The sequence below is a fragment of the Perognathus longimembris genome, chromosome 10, assembly GCF_023159225.1.
Source record: "Perognathus longimembris pacificus isolate PPM17 chromosome 10, ASM2315922v1, whole genome shotgun sequence".
Taxonomy (NCBI): Eukaryota; Metazoa; Chordata; class Mammalia; order Rodentia; family Heteromyidae; genus Perognathus; species Perognathus longimembris.
The window spans coordinates 30,422,506-30,439,562 of NC_063170.1; the positions used below are offsets into that span (position 1 = coordinate 30,422,506).

The 17,057-nt window shown below is 38.3% G+C and overlaps 2 protein-coding genes across 2 annotated transcripts in view; one reads left to right on the forward strand and one right to left on the reverse strand.

Annotated features, from left to right (window-relative positions):
• Positions 1–13,479: 13,479 nt before the first annotated feature.
• On the reverse strand, positions 13,480–15,027 carry LOC125358509 (poly(rC)-binding protein 1-like). Its single transcript, XM_048355690.1, has one exon. It carries the CDS (start codon positions 14,894–14,896, stop codon positions 13,826–13,828), a length of 1,071 nt encoding a protein of 356 aa, XP_048211647.1. The 5' UTR covers positions 14,897–15,027; the 3' UTR covers positions 13,480–13,825.
• The window catches only part of LOC125357906 (olfactory receptor 4K2-like), a 64,066-nt gene continuing 61,903 nt past the window's right edge, over positions 14,895–17,057 (forward strand). The window contains exon 1 of the mRNA XM_048354755.1: positions 14,895–15,132. Within this exon, the coding sequence (XP_048210712.1) occupies positions 14,895–15,132 (238 nt within the window). The remainder of the gene's footprint in view (positions 15,133–17,057) is intronic.

Consider the following 17,057-nt stretch of genomic DNA (forward strand, 5'->3'; position numbering starts at 1 on the left):
CTTCCTTCTATTTATTTTTTTACATATTAAAGATGACAACAATTTTACCTTAATAGAATTCTAATTCTCTTCTTTAATAAGTAACAACTTTTGACCACCCACTAAAAGGGAAATTAGATGATCATTCCATACAATTTTCTTCAATTTTAGGTGTTACAACATCAAAGATTCTGATTTGTGATTGAAGAAAGATTGTGCCTTGGGGTTTATAAGTACTGTGAGCCTGTAAACTACCACCAGTGGGAATTAATGGAATACAAACTAGAAGCAAAGAAAATGGAAGAAAAACGTAAACATGGACTTATCAAAATATGGAACAAACAAGGCCATACTGTATCATGTTAAATTCTTAAAGTTAATATTTTATCAGTGATAGGGCAATGAACTAATACATTTATATGGCATGTAAACACAACAATAGAATTCCTTTATATAATCACTTTATATTGATAAAAGGATAATATCTGAGATCTTTATTTGTAATATTTTCTCTGCTGAGAAAGCTTTAACAAATTAAACAGATTTTAGAAACTAAAACATTAACATCAGTGTACAGAGTTGTGTGTTTATTATTTATCTATGTAATGTGTATATAATAAAAGGTTTGATGCATTATTAAGATGTGATATTGCATATATAAACACACATATCTATACATAATGTATATATATGGATATACAGATCAAGTTAAATATAGAGATTCTTAAATATCAGATTTTATCAAAATTATTAAAATCCTTTTTTACTAGTTTTTTTAAGTGTAAAGAACATTGCTTTTTATAGAAAATATACTACAATAGTGCATCAGAGAATCTGGTTCCTATGTGTTACTTAGAAACACTGTCAACATTTTCCCATTCTTCCCTCCCAGGTACATTTTTCAGTCTCTGATAATCACTATTTTATACTCATTTTTTACCGGTTAATTTTAGAATGAAAGTTGGAATGAGATCATACAGAAGTAATTCTTTCTGCTCCTAGTTTATTTTACCTATCAAAATCTTCAGTTCCATTCACAGTAACAGAAAAAGTCCACATTGTTTTTCATAAGAGATATACTTACATTCTTACAGACACTGTGTAAGGGTTTTCCTCTAAATTTTCACCAAATATAAGTTACAGTGACATCAGGGGTAAAACAGTGGGGAAGAAAGACAAAAGGAAAAGGCATAATTTCACATGGTATGTTGAAAATAACAACAACAATGAAAAACCACTTATTTTCATAACTTGGAGTTCATTATGCTTAGCATCATCTTATGTGTTCATATGTACATAGCTGTTGAACTATTGTACTCTTCTTCTATGATTATCCTAGATATGTACTAATTATTCTGAAAGAGGGAAACCATAGCGTCTATGTTTCTTTGTGTCTGGCTCACTTCATTTAGTATGATTTTTTCCAAATCCTTCCATTTCCTTATGAATGGGGCAATGCCATTCTATCTGATAAAGGCATATAATTCCATTGTGTATATGTACCAGGTTTTCTTGATCCACTAATCTACTGAAGGGCACCTGGGTTGGTTCCATATTTTAGCAATGGCAAATTGTGTTGCAATTAACATAGTTGTGTGGGTGGCGGCTTTAGTGTGGACTTGCTTGTAATCTATTGGGTAGATGCCCAAAAGTGGGGCTACTGGGTCATAGGGGAGCTCTATGATTTTAGCCTTTTGAGGATCTCCATATTTCTTTGCAGAGTGGTTGAACAATTTACACTCCCACCAACAGTGTAGTAGGGTTCCCTTTCAGCCACATCCCCTCCAGCATTTGTTGTTGTTAGTTTTCTTGATAATGGACATTTACTGAGGTGAGGTGGAACCTCAGTGCCATTTTGATTTGTATTTATTTTATGGCTAGTGATGCTGAGCACTTCTCGGTTTCTATTGGCCATTTTCATTTCCTCTTCAGCGAAGTCTCTTTTTAGGGCATTAGCCAATTTGTTAAGGTGGCAGTTGGATTCGACAAATTGTTTGGGGAGAATTTAATTTTTTGAGTTCTACATATATTTTAGATACTAGGCCTTTCTCCATTGTATGGCCAGTGAAGATCTTCTTCCAATCTGTGGGCTTTCTTTTTATCTTGTAGGCTATGTCCTTTGCTGTGCAGGCCTGCAGTTTGATGCAATCCCATTTGTCCAACTTTTCTTTAGTTTGTTGTTTCTGAAAGTTTCATCCTGAGCCAAGGAGCCAAGTGTTTCTCCAATTCCTTCCTGTAATGTTTTAAGGGTACCTACTTTTACCTTGATATCATTGATCCATTTGGAATTGATTCTGGTGCAGGATCTAGTTTTAGTTTGTTACCAGTGTCGAACCAATTTTGCCACTACCATTTGTTGAAGAGGCTGTCTTTTTTTCCATCCTATATTTTTAGCTCCTTTAACAAAGATTAAGTAGCGATGGCTCTATGGGTTCCTTTCTGGGTCTTCAGTTCTATTCCATTTGTCCTCAGGCCTGTTATTGTGCCAATACCAAACTGTTTTTATTACTATAGCTTTGTAAAAGAGTTTGAAGTTTGGTATTGAAATTCCTCCAGCACTTATCTTGTTTAGGATTATTTTTGCTATTTGGGGTATTGTATTGTTCCATATGAATTTATGGATTACTTTTTGTATTTCATTAAAGAATGGTGAGATATTGATGGGCATTGCATTGAATTTAAAAATGTCCTTTTGTCAGTATTGCCATTTTTATGATGTTAATCCTCTCAATCCAGGAGTTTGAGAGATTTTTTACATTTCCTTAGTTTTTCTTTAGTTTCCTGTTTCAGATTTTTTAAGTTCTCATTGTAAAGGTCTTTCACTTCTTTGGTTAAGGTTATTTTAAAGTATATTATGTTTTTTGAGGCTACTGCAAAAGGAGTTGCTCTCCTGATTTAAACCGTATTTTGCATTGTTGCCATACAGAAAGCCATTGATTTTTGAGTATTTATTTTATATCCTGTTACTTTGCCAAAATTTTGGATCAGCTAAAGTAACTTGGGAGTAGAGTCTATGGGTTCTTTAAATACAGGATCATGTCATTGGCAAAGACAGAGTTTAACTTCAACTTTCCCTATTTAGCTCCCATTTATATCTGGCTCTTGCCTTATTGCTCTGGATAGAAATTCTAGTACTATGTTGAAGAGGAGTGGAGAAAGTGGGCATCCCTGTCTTGCTGCTAATTTTAAAGGAAATGGCTTTAACTTTTTAACATTAAGTATAATGCTAGCTGTAGGTTTGACATAGACAGCCTTTATTATATTCAGGAATGTTCCCTGGAATCCTAGTTCTCCAAAGCTTTCATCATAAATGGGGGCTGGATTTTGTCAAATGTTTTTCTGCGTCCAAATAAGTAATCATGTGATTCTTGACCTTGCTCTGGTTGATGTGGTGAATTACGTTTATCAGGTTGCATATATTGAACCAGCTTTGCAGTCCTAGAATGAATGTGGTTTGGTCATAGTATATAATTTTTTGATGACTTGTTGATGTCAATAGCCAAGAATTTTGTTGAGAAGTTTTGCATTGATGTTCTTCAGAGAAATGGGTTTAAAGTTGTCTTTCTTTATTGAGTCACTGTCTGGTTTGGGGATAAGGGTTATACTGGCATCATAGAATGTGTTTGTTAGTGAACTTTTACTTTCAATTCCCGAAAAGAGTTTGAGGTGAGTTCTGCATTAAATGCCGTGTAGAATTCCACTGTGAATCCACCTGGATCTGGGCTTTTCTTGGATGGGAGATCTCTTACTGCCAACTCTATTTCATTGTTACATATGGGTCTGTTTAGTACGTTTAAATCTTCTTGGTTAAATTTGGGAAAATTAACATATAGGTTTGCAAAATATTCTCTTATTATATTCTGAATCTTAGTTGTTTCTATTGTGATGTTTCCAGTCTCTTCTCTGATTTTGCATGTGCTCTCTGTGTTTGCTAAGCATCTGTTGATTTTGTTAATTTTTAGAAGAAGCAAATCTTTTCTTTGAATTATTCTATGGGTTTTATTACTCTAATTCATTTTATTCTGATTTAATTTTAATCATTTGCTTCCATCTATTGTTTTGGAGTTTGGCTTGTTGCTCTTTTTCCAGGAGCTTAAGGTGCGCCATTAAATTGTTTGATTGAGATTTTTCCAATTTGTTGATGTAGGTGCTCAGAGCCATAAACTTTTCTCCAAGTTCTGGCTTTCGTGTGTCCCAAAAGAGCTGGTATTTTCTGTGCTTGTCTTGGTTAAGTGCCATAAACATTTGAATTTCTGCTCCAATTTCTTTGATGATGTACTGGCAGGTCAGCAATGTGCTCTTAAGTCTCCGTAAGTTGTGGTATTTTCTATGGTGGGTTCTTGTTTGAGCCCTAATTTTAGTCCATTGTGTTCTGAGAAGAATGATTTCAATATTTCTGAATTTGTCCAGATTTGCTTTGTACCCTAATATACAATCTGTTTTGGACAATGTTCCATGTGATGCCAAAAAAAGTATATCCTTATGGTGCTGGGTGGAACATTTTGTCAGTTATATCTAGTTGATCTATGCAATTGTTTAGTTCTGACGTTTCTTTGCTCAGTATTTGGCATGTTGATCTGTCCAGAGGTGACAGTGGAGTGTTAAAGTCTCTAACAATCAATGTATTTGGATCTATGTGCGGTTTTAGAGTCACTAGTGTTTGTTTGATGAAGTTGGATCCTCCAACATTTTGTGTATAGATGTTCGGGAAGGTTATATCCTCCTGTAGGAGAGATCCTTTTATTACTATGTAGTAACCTTCTTTGTTCCTTCTTACTGATTTTAATTTGAAGTCAATTTTATCTGATACTAGGATCACAACTCCAGCCTACTTATGGGGGCCATTTCCTTGATAGATTTTCTTCCAGACTTTCACTTTCAGAATATGTTTGCTGTTGTTGGCAGGATGTGTCTCTTGAAGGCAGTAGAAAGATAGATCTTGATATTTGATCCAACTTATCAGCCTATAACGTTTAATTGGAGAGTAAAATCCACTAATACTGAGAATTAATATTGAGATGTGTTTGTTTGTTCCTTTCATATATATCTTTTTAAGGGCTGTGTCTTCCCATTTTTTCCTCTGATAACCTGGTTTTATATTTAGGGTTTATTCCTCTGTTACTAGTGATCTTGTTGCTTTTCAATGTGTAGGACATTTTTGAGGATTTTCTGTAATGTTGGTTTGGTGGAGACATGTTGTTTCACATTTTCCTTGCTGTGGATAGTTTTTATTTGACCCTTGACTGCAAATGAGCATATAGCTGGTCAAAGAAATTCTTGGTTGATAGTTATTTTGTTTTAGGGTGTGGCATAACTCATTCCAGGGTCTCCTTGCTTTCATGGTCTCTGCTGAAATGTCTGGAGTAATTTTGATTGTTTTTTCTTTATATATGATTGTTTTCATCTTCCTAGCAGTTTTAAGGATTATTTCCTTGGTTTCTATTGATCCTGTCCGGATTAAAATGTATTGATGGGATGTTCTATTTGGGGCTGGCCTGTTCGGGGTTCTAAAAGTTTCTTCTACCTGGATGGGCTTATCCTTCTGGATATTGTGGAAATTCTCTGCTAGGATTTAGTTAAACAAAGTTCCTATTCCATTAACTTCTTTTCTAGGTTCTTCTCAACATATTTTAGCCTTAAATTGGGTTTCCTGGTTTTATCTTGGAGCTCCTGAAGTGCTCTGTCTTGATTTTCATATTGGTTTTTGTATTACTTTTTGTTCTTTCTCCATAAAGTCTAGACTATCCTTAATTCCTGAGATTCTATTCTGTGAAAGATCCAGTCTGCACTTTAGGCTATTTAAAAAAACTTCCTTCCTTCTGATTGGTCATTCTTAATGGATTCCATCTCTCTACTGTACTTTTCTTTTAGGTCCTTTATGGACTTGTTTATTTCATTATTTTGGTTCTGAGTGCTGTCACTGAAGTCTTGTAGCTGAGGGTCTATCATTTCATAGGACTTTATTTGTTCTGTTGGGGTTAATTTAGCTTTATGTTTGTGGAAATTTTGATGAGCTTCATTGTGTTCGTGTGTGAATTTTGTGTTAGCCTTCTCAAGTTCAAGAATACTTGTCTGAAGAATTTAAAACTCTTACTATTTTTAGCAGCAAAGTTTGTAGCACATTTTGAGGACTCTCTTCTAGGTCTTGGTTTGACTGCTCTGCTTCCTGCTTATTTTGAGTGGGAGTTGAGATTCCTTAAATTGCCATTTTCTTGTGTTTCTTCTGCCCATTTGGATGGGAAAGCAACCCCAAATGCACACTGGAACACAACTTAAGACGCAAACCAAACCTGACCAACCCCTGTTGTACATATCTTAGAGGTTGTATGTAAAAACAGATTTAGTGACCCCCAGAGAACACAATCCTAAGATAAAAACCAACCAGGAGCCCTGTATTCAGCAGTTGGGTTATATACAGTTATAAGCATGAACAAATCTGTTCATACCTTTAGTTCTTTCTTGACTGATACAGGATTGCTCTACTCTTTTGACCCACTTAGATTGAACAAAGATATGATCTATCTAGCCTTCCAATAACCAGGGAACAATAAACTATGAAGGTGCTAGAAGTAAATTTAGGAGGAGAAGAGTAGTGGAATGAAGGGAGTAAAAGGAACAGAAGGATGATGATTTTTATTTAAATTAAAAGAAATGAAAAAGTGAAAAAGAGTAAAAAAGTAAGTAAAACTAACAGTAAAGCAATAAACAAAAATAAAAACAAAAAATAGGTACTAAACAAAAAGGAAATTAAAAACATAAAAATGATCAAACAAAGAACAATGTGAATTTGAGAGTTTGAGAGGTAGAGGTTTCTGGTAAAAGGGGGCTGAATTCTGTACCCGATGGGGAAGGAAGCCTAGTGAATACTGTTGTCTATGTAACTAAAATGAGAAAGAAAAAGGAGAAGAGTTTTTAAAAAGTAAAAAATCTGAATTAAAAAATTGTAAAAGAGAAGAGAGAGAGGAGAGAAGAAAAATAAATAAGAAGAAATGGGGGAATATGAAAAACAAGTAAAAATAAAAATTAAGGTTAAAATTGAAAAATATTAAAAATATAAAAATGATGAAAAATTAGACAAAAATTTAAAAGTTATAGTTGTTAAGAAATCTTCCTTGTCTGGGTAGTCTTGTGTCTTTCTTGTGTCCTCTTTCCAGCCCTTAATAGAGCCTCTGATTTTCTTGCGATAGTCGGTTTTCTTGCAGCTTGGCTGGTTTAAATGACTTAAAGTTTTCGGGGAGCAGGTCTGCCCTGACCCTCCTTCCAGGCTAATTTATTCCTAGTGCTGTGAGGGTTCCTGTGGCTTGGGGCAGGAGTTGAGTGCTTGTCTGGGAACCGTGGCTTCCCTCAGTCAGTGTGCTAAGGTGCTTTTTTGTCCCACTGGGAGCTGCTCTAAGCGTTTTATTTTTTTGAAACTCCTGAAACCAGATAAGCTGCATATGTGCAGAGGGGTAGGGCCACCTCTGGCTGTGTTTATCTGAAGCTAAAAAGCCTTTGCACCCTGGGGGAAATTGTTCCCACCTGGGTGGGGAGACCTTCCCTTGGGCAGAGCTTGTTTTCTCTGCTCAGATTCTTTGCCCTTTTGAAAGATGGCCCCATTGTCCTCGCTTTTCAGTGACCTACTTTATTTCCTGTCTGCTGTGGCCTGGTCTATGACAGAGTCTAAGATGATGTTTTTCTCTGGTGGTGGAGAAAGACATATTGCCCATATTAAAATGCTGTTATTTGTACTTTTGCTGTTGAGGTTTTTGGGATCTTATATTTCTGAGTACTCTGTCATGGTTTGGAAACACTTTGTCCATTTCTGTAAATTGTCTAATCTGTTGTTTCCTATGCTATACAGAATCTTCTGACTTTCATGTCACCCCATATTTTATTTCTCTTTTCTTCACTCAAGTCTTGCCAAATTCAAAATTATTGAGGTGTTCCCCATGTTTCCTTCACTATTATATCCATTTAGAAGAACTATAAATATCCTCTCATCATTTCAGTACAATTCTAACATATTCTTCCATTTAAATGCATACTTCAAGCATAACATGAAATAACATATTAATTAATTTACAATATATTTTGCAAATATTTTTCATGCTAATATATTTCCACACTAAGCATTCTCCATGTTATAGTACTTGTATTATTTCTTACTATTTACTTAAAATATATTTGTGAGTCAAATTTAGGAGATTTTTAGCAAAGTGGATCTATTAAAAGTAATGGAATTTAAACATATGTATATGTGTATATATAGAAGATAAATGCAAGTTGAGGATAAAAGATAAACTTAAGTTGAAGATAAGTTAGTGCATGTGTCTAAAACTTATTGAGATATAGTCCATGTACATTAGTATAAATGAATATAAAGTAAAAAGGTAAACGACTTTTAAGCATGCATTAATATACTTACCAAAACATAGTTGCAGACACATATATCCTTGCATCATGGATTTTTTGGAAAAGTATTGAAAGTTATTTTTAAATAAAAATAAGCTTTTCTCCTCCCAGGACTAATTCACTTTTATTTCAGCCATTAAGTTATTTCCTCAATAGACTTGATATTTTCTTTTCTGTTTTGTTTTATCCAAAGTTAGTTAAGCCTTATATTCTTCCCACAAACACAGAGATTTTTCTACGGTGTGACTTTGAATCATTTTTTGGGAGTATTTGATTTTTAACTCAAAAAAGAGCTGAGCATCTCTATTCATTAGAGATATTTGTCTATAGTTCTCTTTTTCCATTGGTTTCCTGCATGGTTTGGAGTTAAGCGTATTGGTGGGCTTCATAAAAGGTGTTTGGTAGTGATCCTTGCATTTGTATTTTATGGAAGAGATTCAGGAATAATGGTGTTAGTCCGTCATTAGCAGTCTTAAAGAATTAAGCTGTGACTCTATCAGGACTTTTCATTGCTGGAAGACTCTAATACTTCCAGTATACCATTACTTATTATGGGTTTTAGTAGGTGATGTATATCTTTGTGGGTCAGCTTAAGCAGCTTGGATGTGCCTAGCAATTTACTAGTTTCTCCTAGATTTCCATCTTATTTGTGTATAGGGTTTTATTGTAGTTTCTCATAATCTTTTGATGTTCCTTTGTCATCTCTAATTTTGTTGATTTGAATCTCTTCTTTTCTCACCAACTTATCTAAGGGCCTTTCAATTTTATTAATTTTATCAGAAAATCAGCTTTTTGTTTCATTGTTTCTATGTATAATCTTTTAAGTTTCTATTAATTTCTTCCCTAATCTGTGTGAGAATAAATTCTCTGACTAGTGGGAGACTTAGCCTCGACACAGAAATTCTGATGCCTTATTAGCAAACTAATAGGTCTATGGGGAAACATCTCCATTAAGAGTCTTCTGTGTTTGTTGGCCTAAGGAAGCCACTTTGTCATGAGACTCTCCCCTCCCCCCGCCCCTGTATAGAGCCTCCCTGGGGAGACTTGTTTGCCCAACTACTCTAGAAAAAGCTTTTTACAGTAAATAAAGAAGTCATTGGTCTAAGATAATTAGTCTTGAGGAAATATTAGCTAGGTGGTAGTTAGAGTTCTGCCTTGACTGGTTTGATCTTTTATGGTGGTAGCAACAACCTTTCTAGTAGCAACACCCTTTGTAGTAGCAACAACCTTTCTAGTAGCGACGTCCCTTGCAGTAGCAATGTCCCTTGCAGTAGTGACATCCGCAACTTCTGTATTAATGTGGATATCTTTCTGTATTAATTTTACTCTTGAAGTTGTAAATGGATTTCTAACCCTATATAAACCCTGGCCCTCCTAAAATAAAGTGTGCATTGGTCCACTTGCCTCTGCATCCCCTGTGTCCTGACTATGGTTGCAGTAACCTGGGTCCAACAACTGGCGCCTGATAATTGATTCATAGGAGATTGCAGAACTGCACTCGAGGTCTCAAGTGGAGGTGAGAGATATTTTTATTCACAGGAGATAGGGGAACTGTGTGGTGAGCTCCTAATAGATAAAACATTATGGGGTTATCGGATAAGCTAAACATACTCCTTTTTCTAATCTTATCCACCATGTACTGAAACATAACAGAATTATGGTCTGCATTCACAAATAGATGAGTGTATGCAGGTGGTAGTGGAATGTAATCCTTGGTTCCCGGAGGAAGGTACTTTAGACTTAGAAGTCTGGGAACAAGTAAAGAATAATGTGGAAAAGGCATATCGGTGTGGTGATAAGGCTCCAGTTACATTTTGGTCTGTTTCAGCATTAACGTGTGCAGCTCTGAGTATGATGTCGCCCGATGCTATCATAACATCAGCTGCTGAGCTAGAGGCTGACGTGGAGAAAGACATGAAGGCCTAGAACATGCCAGAGGAGGCATGAACTCAAATTGGACAGGAATTAAAAGAGATGGCTACACCTGAACAATCTCCTGTCAGTTTGGTTAAAGAAAAATTAACATCAAATAAGCCTTCGGCCTCTACATATGCTCCTTCAGAAAATGACGCTAATTTAGGCAGCTCAGCAGTGCAGTTGGAGCACTACAGACACTCTTGCGATCTGCCAGGGGCCGACAGGAAAGTGAAAGTGAAAAACAAGATTGCCACCACGGGGCCTGCTTTTAATATTCTTTTTTTTTTTTCAAATTTTTATTATCAAACTGATGTACAGAGAGGTTACAGTTTCATACATTAGGCATTGGATACATTTCTTGTACTGTTTGTTACCTTGTCCCTCATGCCCCCCTCCCTCCCCCCCATTCCCTACCCCCACCCCAAGGTGTTCAGTTCACTTACACCAAACAGTTTTGCAAGTATTGCTTTTGTTGTTGTTTCTCGTATTTTACCCTGTGTCTCTCAAATTTGGTATTCCCTTTGAATTTCCTACTACCAATACCAGTAAACACGGTTTCCAATATACTCAGATAAGATTACAGAGATAGTGTAGGTATAACCACAGGAAAGTGATACAAGAACATCATCAATAATAGAAACTACACGTACACATAGGACGTTGAAAGTAGTTACAACTGTGATATAACAATTGTTTCCATAACATGGAGTTCATTTAACTTAGCATCATCTCATGTGTTCATAAGGGTATAGCTATTAGGCCTTGTGATGCTCTGATATGGCTTGCCTAAACCTGTACTAATTATTCCCAATAAGGGAGGCCATAGAGTCCATGTTTCTTTGGGTCTAGCTCACTTCACTTAGTATAACATTTTCCAAGTCCTTCCATTTCCTTACAAATGGAACAATGTCATTCTTTCTGATAGAGGCATAAAATTCCATTGTGTATATGTACCACATTTTCCTGATCCATTCGTCTATGGAGGGGCATCTGGGTTGGTTCCAGATTCTAGGTATGACAAATTGTGCTGCGATGAACATTGTTGTGCTGGTGGCATTACTGTGATTTTGTTTGTGGGCTTTTGGATAGATACCCAAAAGTGGGGCTGCTCGGTCATAGGGGAGTTCTATATTGAGCCTTCTGAGGAATCTCCATACTGCTTGCCAGAGTGGCTGAACCAGTTTACATTCCCACCAACAATGAAGTAGGGTTCCCTTTTGGCCACATCCCCTCCAACAGTTGTTATTATTAGTTTTCTTGATATATGACATTCTTGCTGGGGTGAGATGGAATCTCAATGTTGTTTTGATTTGCATTTCCTTTATGGCCAGTGATGTAGAGCATTTTTTAATATGTCTCTTGGACATTCTCATTTCCTCATCAGAGAAGTTTCTTTGTTTGTAAGTCTTTAGCCCACTTGATGAGGGGGCTATTGGTTCTTTGCGGTTTTGTTTTGGAAGAAGGTAATTTTATTAGTTTTGCATATATTTTAGAGATGAGGCCTTTGTCTGTTGAATGTCCGGTAAAGATCTTCTCCCAGTCTGTGGGCTTTCTGTTTATCTTGTGAGCTATGTCCTTTGCCGTGCAGAAGCTCTGGAGTTTGATGCAGTCCCATTTGTCCAACCTTTCTTTGATTTGTAGCCTTTCAGGGTCTTTGTTAAGGAAGTTCTGTCCTGTGCCAAGGAGCCCAAGTGTTTCTCCTACTCCTTCCTTTAGTGTTTTCAGGTTGCCTGTTTTGATTTCAAGGTCTTTAATCCATTTGGAATTGCTTTTAGTGCAGGGTGATATATAAGGATCTACTTTTAGTTTGTTGCATGTGTTGAGCCAGTTTTGCCAGCACCACTTGTTAAAGAGGCTATCTTTCTTCCATACTATTGTTTTAGCTCCTTTATCAAAGATTAAGTAGGTGTAGTTCTGTGGGTTCAATTCTGGGTCTTCAATTCTGTTCCATTGGTCTTCAGGCCTGTTCCGGTGCCAATGCCAAGCTGTTTTTATTACTATAGCTTTATAATACAGCTTGAAGTTGGGTATTGTAATTCCTCTAGCACTGTTCTTTCTGCTTAGCAGTGTTTTTGCTATTCTAGGTATTTTATTGTTCCATATGAATTTCTGGATTGCTTCCTCTATTTCATCAAAAAATGGTGTTGGGATATTAATGGGTATTGCATTGTTCAGTTTTTGGTGTGGTGATCTGTCCATAGGTGATAGTGGAGTGTTAAAGTCCCCCACTATCATTGTGTTTGGGTCTATGAATGTTTTTAGAGCCAGTAGTGTTTGTTTGATGAAGTTGGGTGCTCCTGCATTTGGTGTGTAGATATTTAGGATGGTTATTTCTTCCTGTTGGAGAGATCCTTTTACTAGTATGTAGTAACCTTCTTTGTCTTCTTACCTTTTTAAATTTGAAGTCAATTTTGTCTGATACTAGGATTGCAACTCCAGCCTGCTTATGGGGGCCATTTGCTTGATAGATTTGTTTCCAGCCTTTCACTTTTAGAAGATGTTTACTTTTGCTGGATAGATGTGTCTCTTGGAGGCAGCAGAAAGATGGATCTTGATTTTTGATCCAACTTATGAGCTTATGTCATTTGATTGGAGAATTAAGTCCATTAATGTTGAGAGTTAGGATTGAGAGGTGATCGTTTGTTCCTTTCATTATCACTATCTTGTTTAAAGCTGTGTCTTCCCATTTCTTGATCTAGTGTTTACTAATTAGGGTTCATTTCTCTGTCTGTATTGGGATCTTGATTATTTTCCCTGTATAGTACATCTTTAAGGATTTTGTGTAAAGCTGGTTTGGTGGAGATATATTGTTTCAGTTTTTCCTTATTGTGGAAGACTTTTATTTGACCTTCGGCTATGAAGGAGAGTTTGGCTGGGTACAGAATTCTTGGTTGGTAGTTATTTTTATTTAGAGTTTGGTATACTTCATTCCAGGCTCTCCTTGCTTTCATGGTCTCTGCTGAGAAGTCTGGGGTAATTCTGATTGCTTTTCCTTTATATGTGATTGTTTTCTTTGCCCTAACAACTTTGAGTATTTTTTCCTTGCACTCTGCTGAAGCTGTTTTGATCACAATGTGTTGGTGGGAAGTCCTATTCTGGTCTGGTCGATTTGGGGTTCTAAATGCTTCTTGTATCTGTATAGGCCTTTCCTTCTGGATATTTGGGAAGTTCTCAGCTAATATTCTTTTTTTTTTTTTTAACCAATCCATTTTTTAATTCTTAAATTCTTGACATTACAGAACTAAACTGAAATTTATTAACATTCCACTCTTACATTTCTTTTATTGACAAACAGAAATAAAATCCATGAGCCAAAAACCCAAACAAAACTAAAAACAGGGAAAAGCTTATAAAACTAAATATGGATCCCAGCATTAACCGCTGAACAGAGAATGTGATTTTTAAATTCTTAGCAGATGATAAAGTGTAGAAACTGAACACTTACAAATTATTTAAAACCTGGAATCACTGACCAGAAATTACACAGTTGGATCATGGGAAATCAGCAGAAGGGGGCTATGAGTGACCCTACACTGTTCTAGCTGCACCCCATGCCCTTCTCAGAGGAAAGCCTGGCATTGATTAGATACTGGGCCAGACTAATACTGGTAGCCGAGCCAGTGATAGTAACCTGCCTACCAGAAGAGCCTTCCACTGGGTTGGCAATTTTGATCTGGGCCCCCGACATCTGGCGGATCTCATTGATGTTGGCGCCTTGGCTCCCGATAATGCAGCCAATTAAGTTATTTGGAATGGTGAGTTCATGGGTGGTTTGAGTAGATGCATCCAAACTTGCCCAATAGCCTTTCACCTCTGGAGAGCTGGAGTCAATTCCGGCGAATCCGGTCCCGCCGTGCATCATGGCAAAGTGCGACTGTTGTCTTGCCACCTGGTTCAGCTTGGCCAGATCGAGCGGCAAAATGGTGTGTTGTCCTTGAATGGAGTAGGCATCTAGAGGTGGTCCCTCCAGGTCATGGGTGGCGTGGGGGTAGCCCGCGGCGTCGCTGCACCGATCTTGGCCACCCGCACAGATGACGGGAGAGCTGGCCGGCATGGGCTGGTACGGAATGGTCATGACTCTCCCTTGCGGAGACTGGGAGAGCATCTCCAGCATGACCAGGCAGATCTGCTTGACACACTCGGTGACAGACTGCGGCACGCCAGCGATGGTGATGGCCCGCTCGGTGGAATTGGGCAGCATATCCCCCGCCACCTGGACCTGGGCCCCCGTGCTCTTGCAGATCTCTTTGATCTTACAGCCGCCTTTCCCAATCAGGGAGCCGCACTGGGTGGCCGGCACCACCAGCCTCAGGGTGACTGGGGGCCTGCTGGCCGCCGTGCTGTTGGTCATGGAGCTGTTGATATCTTCCTCCAGCTTGTCGATGATCATGGCGAAGGCCTTAAAGATGGCATTGGTGGGGCCGGTCAGAGTGATGATTCTCTCCAGACAATTCCCCTCCGATATGTTGATCCACGCGCCACTCTCCTCGCGGATCTTCTTAACCGACTCCCCTTTCTTCCCAATGATGCTCCCCACTTCCTTCCCGTGCATAAGCAGCCGAATGGTGAGAGTCACATTTAGTCCGCTTTCGGTCACACCGGCGTCCATGGCGAGTGGCGGGCGGCGTTCGGGGGAGTTGGGCTCGTTACGTGGTCAAGTCTTTGGAGGCTGGCGGGGGGAGGGGAGGTGTAAGCCCAAAACTGCCGGCGCGAGGCGAGCGAGGGCCGCGGGAGCGAGCGGGCGCGGGAGGGAGGCCTCGGCGTCGTCGCAGGGGCGGGCGGCGGTGGCGGAGGGGGCAAGCGGGGCCGGGAGCGGCGGGCGGGCGGGTGGGCGAGGGCGCGGTGGTAGCGACTCCCTCAGCTAATATTCTGTTAAATAGGTTGCCTATCCCATTAACCTCTTTCTCCAAGTTTTCCTCAATACCTATTATCCTTAAATTGGGCTTCCAGATCGTGTCTTGAATCTCCTGTAGCGATCTGTTTTGTTGCTTGGACTGGATTTGTACTGATTTTTGGTCTTTCTCCATAGAGTCTAAGGAATCTTCAGCTCCTGAGATTCGATCCTCTGCTTTAGTTAGTGGGGACTGTAGGCTATCTACTTGATTTCGAATCTCTTTTCCTTCTGACTGGTCTTTCCTGATGATTTCCATGTCATTTCTTAGGTCTTGTATGGACTTCTTTACTTCATTAACTTCATTACTTTGGTTTTGAGTGTTGTCTCTCAAATCTTTAAGCTGGGTAGCTATCTTTTCATTTGACTCTTGAATCTCATTTATCTTTCTATTTGTGGATGCCATGAAATTCTCCATTAATTTTTGCTTTGCCTCCTCACGCTCTAACATAATTGACTGAAGAGATTCAAACTTTTCATTTATCATGTTGATCAGTAGACTTTGTAGAGCATTTTGGGGGTTTTCTTCTATGTTTTTGATTTACTGCTCTGCTTCCTGCTTGTTTTGAGTGGGGGATAAGACTTCATTTTTTGCCATCTTTCTTGTGTTTCTTCTGCCCATTTGAATTGGGAATGCCAGTCTACCAGCACCTGTGAGCACCGTTTAAGACCCAAAGCAGCCCTTACCAAGCACTGTTGTGTAGATCTTACAATTTCACAATTATATACAGATAACTTGTATACCTGTCTATAAAGTTAGATTTGGTGTTCCTAAAGAATACAATTTCAATATAACAACTGATCCTGGGCCCTGTATTCAGTAGTTACTTATTTACTGTTACAACCCTATACCCAATTCTTGTTTTTATATTAAGTTCTTTTAGGTCTGTCTTTCTCTATGGACCCCTTTGATTAACTCGTATTAAGCTGGGATACCCTCTATGCAATAACCAGGAGTCAATGGAACCTGGAGGTCTAAGCAGTAAGTCAGGAGGGTAAGTTGGAGGTAGTAAAGAGAATAGAGTAAAATGTATTGTGGGGTGGTGATTTTGGTTTAGTTTCAGTGACGTGGAAATGTGGAGAAGAGTAGAATCAGTAGAAAGAACAATGTTAAAATGACAGACACTGGAGAGTTAGCAGAAAAGGGTGGAGGTGTTATTTATAGGAAAGTAACTTTTAAAGGAAGAGGACGCAACGAGAGAAATAAAGTAAAAATACTGGAAGACAGATACACAAAACAGAGAAAAATTATTTAAAAGGGAAGAATAAGTAAATAAAAAGGAAAATAACAGAAAAGGAACAACCCAAACAAATAAAAAAACACACAAAAAAAACTTGATAAAACAAACCGGTAAAAATAGAAAACAAACAAACAAAAAACAAACAAACCAAAAAAAAAAAACCAATGATGTTTCAGATGTGAAAAAATTAAAAAGATAATTTTTTTAAAAAATTTAAAAAAAATGTTTGAGAAGAAAAAGAAAAAGAAAAAAAAGGAGTCCTCCTTGTTTGGGTGGTCTTTCCCCAGTCTCTGGTTTCCCTGCAATGGACTGCAGTCTATTTTCCTGATTGGCTGGTTTGACTTGATTTCAGTTGGCAAGGGGTGGATCTGTTCTGACCCTTCTCCCCTGTTGGTGCAATCGTGGGTCTCTGAGGTTCGCACAGCTTGCAAGCAGGCCTTGGGCGTCCTCTGTCGATGGGGACGTGAGCAGCCTCAGGAACTGTAGCTCCTCTGTCTGCTGTGGGGCCGCTGCCTTTGATGCCTGGTCTTGACTAGGCTGTGAACTCAGCAGGGCGGGGCGCCTCTGGCCTGTTTTGCTCTGCTGAGAGTTGCTTGCCTGAGGGAGGCGGCCTCCTTGGCATAGGTGGGTATGGAATG

Excerpts from the sequence above, each read along its gene's own strand:
- LOC125358509 (XM_048355690.1), bottom strand. The coding sequence starts at position 14,896 with ATGGACGCCGGTGTGACCGAAAGCGGACTAAATGTGACTCTCACCATT.